Source organism: Chelonia mydas, chromosome 2 (genome assembly GCF_015237465.2).
Source record: "Chelonia mydas isolate rCheMyd1 chromosome 2, rCheMyd1.pri.v2, whole genome shotgun sequence".
NCBI lineage: Eukaryota > Metazoa > Chordata > Testudines > Cheloniidae > Chelonia > Chelonia mydas.
Genome location: NC_057850.1, coordinates 68,348,838 through 68,358,880, shown reverse-complemented (window position 1 = coordinate 68,358,880; position 10,043 = coordinate 68,348,838). Strand labels below are relative to the sequence as shown.

General features: G+C 43.9%; 1 protein-coding gene across 1 annotated transcript; it reads left to right on the top strand.

Annotated features, from left to right (window-relative positions):
- Positions 1 to 5,816: 5,816 nt before the first annotated feature.
- NPBWR1 (neuropeptides B and W receptor 1) lies at positions 5,817 to 9,829 on the top strand. Its single transcript, XM_027826520.3, has 2 exons — positions 5,817 to 6,382; positions 6,769 to 9,829. Exon 2 carries the CDS (start codon positions 7,036 to 7,038, stop codon positions 8,020 to 8,022), a length of 987 nt encoding a protein of 328 aa, XP_027682321.1. The 5' UTR covers positions 5,817 to 6,382; positions 6,769 to 7,035; the 3' UTR covers positions 8,023 to 9,829.
- Positions 9,830 to 10,043: the final 214 nt, after the last annotated feature.

Genomic DNA, 10,043 nt, shown 5'->3' with positions numbered 1-10,043 from the left:
CTTCCAATGGTGCACATTTGAGGAACAAGAAGTCACATTATTTTGGGAGCCAGACAAGATGCTCTGTGAGCACCCTTTTAAAACTTACCTTTGTCACATGACAAAGTAAAGAAAAGAGATGACAGGCTTGATCCAGAGGGACCCCTGCCACTGCTTAAATCAGCATCCTGCTCCTAGGTATGGGGGTAGGTCGTGCCCTCAGTTTTCAAGCAGAGCTTCTCACTGAGATCAATGAAGCATTCTGATTGACAACGGGCTGTACCAAATGGCCTATGGGAAAGAATTAAAGAGTAAATAATTCTAAATATCTCTGATTTATTTTGAAGTTTCCTGTATGTTCTTCTAGATAAGTCCCATGCATATTTATGGTACTATAGTTTGGTACTATGGTTTATGGTAATATAGTTTAACTTAGTCTTAAATAGGTACAAAACAGGCAAGGGCTAATTTCTCCATGAAGAACCATTTTTCTTTACATTGTACTTGTATTTTTGTAGTTGTTTTTTTAAAAGGGAAATTCAAACCATGATACTTGGATCACCAATCTGTGCATAGTAATGCGTTTTCTCTTCAATTAGTAACTATGACAAGGTATTGAAAGGGTAAGTCCTTTAATAAACTAAGGATTAATTCCCTTAGATGAGGAGAGACTACAGGGAAATGGTCTGCCTCTCTTGTTATTGCTATTGTTTTTCTTTGCAGATTGCTGTTATTAAAAAACTAATATCCAAAGACACACTATAGTATAATATTACTATTAAAGAGAAATATTATAATGGCTTTATTCAATACGCATAATACCTTACTCCACAAGTACTCTCGTTGAAATCAGTGGGACTAATTGTGGAGTAAGTTGCTATTCAGTGTGAGTCAGACTGTCACAATTTGGGTCAAAGGTTTCAATACACTGTATTGTGTAGTAATACTATGTATTGGAATTGTTTAGAGGATTTTCAAGACAAACCTTGTTGAGAAGAAGAGGGACTCTCACAGATATTATAATGGTCTATTCCCAAACATTAATAATCCCCCACACACAATTTAAAAGCCAATGGATAGCTCTGCAAAACATACTTATTTAACCACAGTACTATTCCATGGATTGTTCCTACTACAGAAGGAAACTTTCTGGCCCCAGATTCCTTCATTATGACTAAAACAGCTTCTCCTTAATAAAATGTGACACATCACTATCATAAATATCTAAAAGCTGGATTTTTCTTTTTAAAAAAAGTACATGTTAAGCACATCAAACAACAAGATGGTAAGTAGAGAAGTGAGAGGATAACCCCACTGAGCTGTGGTCTTTCAAATGTATCTTTTTCCCCTCTGAGCTGTTTAAAGTCTTGCCAAGTCAACAAGCTAAATGCATATGGGGTGAAATCATGGGCCAACTCCTGGGAATTTTGCCATTCATGTCAATGGGGACAGGATTTCACCAATGATGTTTTTCTGTTGAGCTTGTTAGAATTAGTAGAAAGCTCTCAATTTCCATGAATTGCCAAGTTAACTTAATGTGCTAAAATTATACCATTTATCCCATTATGTTCTTTGAATAAATTAGCCCCTGACCCTGAAAATGCTTATGCACAATCTTAACTTTAAGTAGTTCTCTACTCAGATACATAGAGTTAAGCATGTGTATAAGTGTCTGCAGGATCAAGGTAATATTCAGTTGGTGGCTAACACGGGAGTTACAATATAGCAATAATTATATTAAACAAACACACAGGTTCAATTAAAGTTAAACACCTCTTTTAAGAAGTACATAAGAGATTTAAAGATACCCTAAGCTTTCTCTACTTCATTCTACCTATACAGTTTCCAAAAATCTTCCCAGGCAGACACTCTCTGCTGGTATTTCCACAGGCTGGGATAACCAGCGTTTTGGAAGTATGGAAAATGCTAAAAATGCATAAATCACCATATCGATTCCATCAGTCAGAGGGCAGGTCCATGAAAACAGCAGCATCTTTTTAAGTATCACCACATTCATAATGATCACATTATGCAGCATGATCTTGCCCTGAACACCACCTTTCAGCAGCTTGTTGGATGACTTGCTCAGCCATGCATTATTCACCAGAGGTTCTGGGCTGTCTCAAAGGCAATTACTGTTCCATGTACTGTCCTTATGAAGAATCATTTTAACCAGTATTTTGTATTGTGCAATTAAGAAGATTTATACTATGTCCCCTGAAACAGTAAATTTTAAAAAAATAGTATTATAGTTTAGTCTCTCGCTTTAGTGGCATAATATAACTAGAAACAATTTACAGTGGTACAGATTTCCATTTTTCTTCATTTTTGGTAATTACATGTGAATGTCTATTGTCTAACATGATCTCCAATTCAATAATTAATTTCTGTGCTCTAGTATAAAGTGTGTAATATTTTCAGTGATAAATTCATAGGCATTTGTAGACCACAACCTAGCCACTCTATTACACTGTGTGTTACTATTGCACACTAAGGCCCTGACTCTGCACAAACTCCTGTGCCCACAAAGAACTCCAGGGAAGTCAATAGTGTCTTCCCACCTGGATTTCATGACAAGATCAGTGACTGTCTGAGTTACACTATAACTGTCCTTTATCATGTAGTCATTATTTTTGAACATTGGTTCTTTTTTGGTGACATTTTTCATGCTTGGTCTCAGAAGAGTGATGAAATTTTGTGGGAGGGGTGAGCAGTCAGTCTGGCTATTTCTGAGGTCTGTATGAGGAAAGAAATAATCCCAAAACAAAAGAAGAAAGAAAACCTTTTATGTTATATAGTCTGCACAGAAAATGTGCAAAAACCTAACTGAACGTTCTGATCCTGCAAACAGACCCTCTTGATTAGATCAGAAAGAGGAGAGAATGGGAGGAGGATGCACTGCCCCAGAAGTCATAGGATATGGAGGAATGAGCACAGGAATTGATACCAGGAAATTTTATTCCCACACTAGGTAAAAAGCATTTTCCCTGTCTGTAGATGGCAAAGATACAGATGAAATAGGCATCGTTGATTAATGGGAAGGAGTTTAGAACTGAGAGTCAAGAAACCTAGGTTCTGGCTCAGGTCAATTTGGTGACATTTCTGTCTGCTCACTTGTGAAGAAAATGTAACTTTGTGTTGCAACAAACACACAGAGTAGTTCTCCACAAGTAGTGTCACGGTATGTGTAAATGTACTGATTTTCCTCAAACTTCACTTGATTCTTCACTCTCAATAAGAACCATAAAACAAGCCAAATCTATGTACTCTGTATAACATATTGTATATTATATATTGTATTAATATAGGACACATTAAAAAGCATAAGTACAATGAGGCAGTGGTAGTTTTATCTTAATGTTAAGTTGGTTTTTGCTTGTTTGTTTGCTTGTTATGAAGTTTCATATTTATGATATCCTAACATTCTAGCTGCATTACTTAGCAGAGCATGAGATAATTCAGGTCAAACAGCTTTTGTTCAATACAGCTCTCTCTGCACACATTTGGATGGATCAGGGATGTGAAATATATCCCTTTGGCAAAATGCTAAATATATGTTACATCAGTAACTAGCATCTTCCTCTAACAAAACAACCAAGACAGCAGGACTGGAATAATACAGCAGGCAACACTCTCAGTGCTGATCTGGAAAGCTGCAAGATATTATCTGATTTCTACCATTGACCATTATATAGATTTCAGTCAAATCTTTGAAGATATTATTTCAGATAGCCAAAGATTATCTCCAAGTTATAATACTTTCTGTCTCCACTCCCTATGCTGTAAGAGTAATTGGATATTTGACACTCAGACTTACCACATAGGATGATGTATTCGTATTTGGCATTACTACTACAACATGAAGGTGAGATAAAAACATGGAGTAGATGCTACTGTGGTTAGGGTTCTTGCTTTTTATCACTAAGACAGAGTTGATGCCAGACAGGTTCACCAGTGTAAAATGACTTGATAGTGATAGTTACGTTATCTTCTGAGGAATGGCTCTTCTCTATATACACTCTAGTTAAAAGTAAATATTGGTCATGGTAATTCAAAGTTTCTATGTTTCATGATCTAATATAGCAGTGATATGTCAGCCAGAGATCACCCCATGTTGTCTTCTTTGAGCTTTAGCTTCCCTGTAATACTTTGTGGGCATAAGGGACTGTGAAATCGAAGTTGTAGCATGAAACCTCAGCTAGCTTTGATATTGACTGTGGGTGCTGAGAATGGTGGTGGGCCTTGTTTGGAAATGCTGACTGTTTGGGTGAAATATTGGTTGGGTGAAATCTATGAAAATATTAAGGCAGACATTTACCTAATTTACATGCACATACAGGGTTTAAAGCACAGAGGTGGTGTGAGGTGCTGTACTTGCCACCTGTAGCAAGCACCGTCTTCCATGGCTTAGGTCTTCAGCTAAGTCACCTAAAGTTCAGTCCTGCAAACGGGAACAGAGAGTACCCCTGTTACTTCTGGGGTAACAAAAAGGTCCAAACAGAAGGCCTAAGAAATCCATAGTAATAATACTTCTTCAACTGCTCTCAGGTCAACACTTGTCCAACTACTTATCAAGGAGGAATTACCAGGCTATCCTCTCCCCAGGGATATTGGCAGTTTACTTCTGTGGTTTCCCTGCTCCCCACTCACGAGCCCCATTGCAGAACTTCTTCCAGGGAAGCCTCACCTGGTTCCTGCGGATTTCTTCTATTCATGTAGGCCCTAACTCAGGGCTTCTCCACAAGAGCCTACTCTGCTCCCTGTAGGTTTCTTCTACCAGACCACTCTCCTTCTTCCTCCTTTCCCTGAAACCAGTTTCAACCTCTAGCAATCTCTGGTCTGGAGACCTACACTAGCTCTCTTTCCAGAGCCTGATGAGAGGAATTCCATCACTGTTTCTCTTCCCCAGGGACCCTTGGAAAATCCACTGTCCACTCTGTGCCACCCATCCCCTTCCAACCTGTAGAAACTACAGGACTTCACTCAAAGGAGCTGCTTTTCTCTTCCCCTTCTAGCTTTCTTTTATATTGTTCAAGCAACTTCTTTCTAGCTCAGCTGTTCCATTACTAATTAGTTAAAGGGCACCAGCTGGAGCACTTTATTGCTCCCACGTGTAGCCTATAGGGTCATCAGGGGACAGTTAGGCCCTAATTCTTCTGAAGGACCATTGGCCCCATGACAAGTGGTGTTTGTGTATTCTCTCCATGTGCATGGACTGTGCTCCTGTTTGAAAATTCAGGCTTATACATTTCATAGGGAATTTTAAGGTTATTATACCTTTGTGTAGTTTTTAATAGGAAATAGTAAAAATACTCCACCAGCTCTCAGCCTGAGCATATGAAGACATCCTAGTATCTCACAAATCCAAGACAGAGCAATAAAACAATGGGTGGTTTGTGTTTGTTTGTTTTTTATTAGTGAAGGGCTTAAAAGTGACTGGATCCTGATTTTGAATACCCTGAAACCGAAGTTCAAAGATACTGGGATCCCAGGCTTTTCAAGAGAAGCCCTGGACATTAAAAGGACAGGAGCTACATGTATCTCAGATCGGATTTGAACTACTTCAGACTTCTCATCTGCGATTTTAGTTTGGGTCAATCTCTTATTATTTATTTGCATTACAGAAGCTCCTTTAGGTCCCAACTGAGTATGGGTCCCTATTGTGCTAGGAACTGTAGAAAGAGAGTATGAGCCAGACTCTTCCCCTTCAGATCTAAATAGACAAGGAAAGGCAAAGCCAGAGGCATCTCTAGTCTTCCTTGTAAAGTCGTTGCTGCATATTTACAGGTTCCCTATCAGCCACTATGACTCACTGGGCAGAGTCCGGTGGCTGAGCCACTTCCTCTGGAATGCAACTTTTCAAAGGGTGTACTTTGAAAGGAACCAGGCTGGAGAAGAGGAGGAGAAAGTTGGATTTCTTCCCTGTATTTTCGAATGGGCTTTTCGTATTTGAACTCTGGCTGCAGGTGATTAAAAACAAACAACTGATCATGCTTTCCATCAATTACAATACAAAAGGCGTGACAGGGTCTGTGTTTGTTTGTGCTCCGAAGTGGGCTTATTTGCAACAAGGACGTCAGCGAACCTGTCATGGGAAATGAATACATTTGTGTCCTTGCCCTATGCTCAGTTTGACCTGTTAGCAGGAAGCTCTGGTGCCCATTTGCTGAGATCGCACCTGCGCTCTGTTCCCGTTTGCAGGCAGCGAAGTGGTGACTAGAGATCCAAAAGGAGCTGTCCAGGACTCAAGTATGTGCAGAGCTGTTCATCGAGTCAGTTGCCGGGGAGCTGTCCAGCATTTCAGCACCTAGGCGCTTTCGGGATCGCGAGCTTCCCGGGCAGCCTTCAGCCCCCACTATCTGCAGAAGGACCCGCAGAAGGAAAGCAGACCCTCTGCTCTAAGGTAAGGGAAAAGAAGGAATTTCAAAGCTCAACAAACACAGAAGCAGATCCGCAATTCCAGGAGTGTGTGAGTGAGTTAGATTTGGGGAGAGAAAGGGGCGGGGGAGGGTGAGAAAGAGAAAGGAATCCGGTAGGATCCCCTTTAGATGACATGCCCCTGAGGTCTGCTGCTCTGCATTGTCTCTTTGTAAATGTGCTTCATAACTATCGTGTGTATGTGTGTGTGTGTGTCGCTCAGTGACAACGCAACCCACCCCAAGAGGTGAAACGGAGCACGTGGAGGGTGCTTCGGCTGTGAGGTGCCTATTTCCATGTTTTCTGAAAATGGGCATTTCTCTTGGTGAGGAAGCCTGAACTTAAGTGTGTGTTTTCCATTGTCCCTGCAAGGAGCTCCGGTGAGGAGACGAGGAGTGATGGGCGAAGAGGTGGGATGACGAGAGACCTGTCCTGTGCAGAGCCGGAGTTCAAGGTCTAAATCCAAGCCAAAGAAGCAGCGCCGTCCAGGTTCACCCCGGGCAGCCGCCAGCCCGGAGATCTGACTCCGGTGACATATCCCTGGACCTGGTGTTTGAGCCGAGCTGGGCGACCGGGATTCAGCCCACACTTCGCTCCCTTGGGGGAGCCGCGGCCGGTCTTTCCTTCCCACCGCAGCCCATGGCTAACTTCTCCTCGCACTCCGAGCCCAACGCCTCCTGCGCGCCCTGCGCGGGCAGAGGGGCCCCCTGGCCCAACGCCTCCGCCCCGCAGCTGCTCCCCGACTTCCACCTGGCCGTGCCCATCATCTACTCCCTCATCTGCGCCGTGGGGCTGACGGGCAACTCCGCCGTCATCTACGTGATCCTGCGGGCCCCCAAGATGAAGACGGTCACCAACCTCTTCATCCTCAACCTGGCCGTGGCCGACGAGCTCTTCACCCTGGTGCTGCCCATCAACATCGCCGACCACCTGCTGCGGCAGTGGCCCTTCGGCGAGTTCATGTGCAAGCTGATCATCTCCATCGACCAGTACAACACCTTCTCCAGCATCTACTTCCTCACCGTCATGAGCATCGACCGCTACCTGGTGGTGGTGGCCACGCTCCGGTCCGGGAAGGCGTCCTACCGCACCTACCGCGCGGCCAAGCTGGCCAGCCTGGCCGTCTGGGCCTTGGTCTCCATCGTCATCTCGCCCTTCGCCGTGTTCGCCAAGCTCCACCGGGAGCAGGGGCGCTCCCAGTGCGTCTTCGTCTTCCCCAGCCCGGAGAGCCTCTGGTGGAAAGCCAGCCGCCTCTACACCCTCCTGCTGGGCTTCGCCATCCCCGTCTCCACCATCTGCGTCCTCTACGCCGCCCTGTTGGCCAAGCTGAGACGCGTGCGCCTCCACAGCCACGCCAAAGCCCTGGACAAAGCCAAAAAGAAAGTGACGCTGATGGTGCTGGTCATCCTGGCCGTGTGCCTCTTCTGCTGGACCCCCTACCACCTCAGCACGGTGGTGGCCCTCACCACGGACCTCCCGCAGACCCCCCTGGTCATCGGCATCTCCTATTTCATCACCAGCCTCAGCTACGCCAACAGCTGCCTCAACCCTTTCTTGTATGCCTTCTTGGACGAGAATTTCCGGAAGAGCTTTCGCAAGCTGGTTGAATGCCGGGCCTCCCCCTAGAGCCCCCACCCGCGGCTGCTCTCCCCTGTCATTTTCAAAGGGGGAAAGAGCATCCCGGGGGACAATACTCGGGCGCCGGTTTGTGAACCAGCCTTGATCAAGCTTTAGATCCAATGCACCCGTGAAATCCAAGCACAGGCAGGGTCCAGTTCTTTTCGGTTTGCCTTGCGGCCAGCGGCACAGTGTTCAGACGGGAGGGATGGGGATTTTCAAATCCACACTAGCTCCTTGGCCTAGCCTAACCCATCACGCTCATTCCTTTTCCTTCAGTAGGGTGCTCTAGATTTCTAGGGGTTGTATATTATGGAGCAGGAGCAAAATCCAACATTTTACAAGATTTTTAGTGAAGAATAGCTAAGTACTTTGACATCTACATATATTACTGGAGATCTGAGTGCCTTGCTTAATGAATCTTAAGCCTGCTAGTTTTATACCTGCAGTACTTACGTTGTAGCTCCGCTTCACTCCCTTACTCCATTCTAAATAAATAAACCATCATTAAAAGAGCCTATGCTTTCATAGCAACCTGATATTCCCCCCTCGCCCTGTGGTCCGAGTCAGAATCAGATCTCATATTTTGTGAGTCAGAATCAGATCTCATATTTCAGTTCAAAAGCAGCAGAAATAATGCAGTACTCAGTGTAAATGCTCAGAGACTGCCAGGTATAAATCTCCTTCCCTACACATAAATTATTGTTGTTAAAATCGTTTTGCATGGAATACTCTCCTGCTGGATGAAAATCAGCCTGACCTTTCTGAACACATTTGAAAAAGAAATCACTATCTGGCTTTAAATCGTGTAGATTAGGCTATAATTCTACATCTTTAACAACCTTCAAAAGACAGATCTCCCAAGGCGAAGGAAAACGGGAGAGCATTAGTAACACCGCTAAGCTTATTTCCTTTTATATGGGACCTAAATATGCCTGTTAAAGTCTCCTGAAATCCCACTGCTTTCTCTGCATGTAGCAAGGAGCCCTTGGACTGGCTTTAAGAAAGAAGAAAAGAGGAACCATAGTGTGTAGAAATATGGATGTGTGTTTGGAGCCACTTTCTGTAGGAACTGGCATTTTCAGCCGAGCAAACTGTTCTATAATATAAAGTTCTCAGTTCCTATTAGTAACAGAATATATGGTTATTTTTATGTGCAATACATAGATTTATGATAGGTTCCTACATCTTCTCAAAAAATGCTCAGACTTCTTTTCCCCCTTGTACTTAAGGATCAGATGTTATTTCACTATAAACCCTCAATTCGGTGTTAATAGTTTTAAGGGGGTTCTGTCAAAAACAAACAAAAAAAAAAAACCCTACTTTCACCCCTCAACAGTCACGTTAGCTTAATACTACTTTCAAAATAAAAAGCTAACATATTATTCACTATTTTGCCTTTAAAAATCCTCTTTATCTTAACTTGGACAATGAGACTAAAAAGATTAATTTGGCTCTTTTCAGTTTCACCCTTGTTCACATGCCTACACAGTTCAGGGGAAGGTTGCATTTTTTCCCCATTTCACTTCTCTCCTATCCCCACAAGGAAAATTGACAGACTTGAAATATAGTTTATAAAAATATTTCCAGGCACATAAGATTTTGAAACTGCAAAACTTTGTGGTCTTGTCTACTATTATTAATTTATATTGCAGTAGCGCTTAGGAGCCCACTGTGCTCGGCCAGAGGTGGGCAAACTATGGCCCACAGGCCACATCTGGCCCACAGGACTGTCCTGCCCAGCCCTTGAGCTTCTGGCCTGGGAGACTAGCCTCCTGCTCCCTACCCTGCTGTCCCCCCTGGCAGTGGTGGTGGATGGGGGACAAGGAGCAGGGGGGGTGGATGGGTCGGAGGTTCTGAGGGGGGCAGTCAGGGGGCGGGAAGTGGGAGGGGCAGAGAGGGGGAGGGGGTCAGGCTGTTTGGGGAGTCACAGCCTTCCCTACCTGACCCTCCATATAGTTTAGCACCCCAATGTGGCCCTTGGGCCAAAAAGTTTGCCCACTCCTGTCTAGGCACTGCACAAACAGTCT

Excerpts from the sequence above, each read along its gene's own strand:
- NPBWR1 (XM_027826520.3), top strand. The coding sequence starts at position 7,036 with ATGGCTAACTTCTCCTCGCACTCCGAGCCCAACGCCTCCTGCGCGCCC.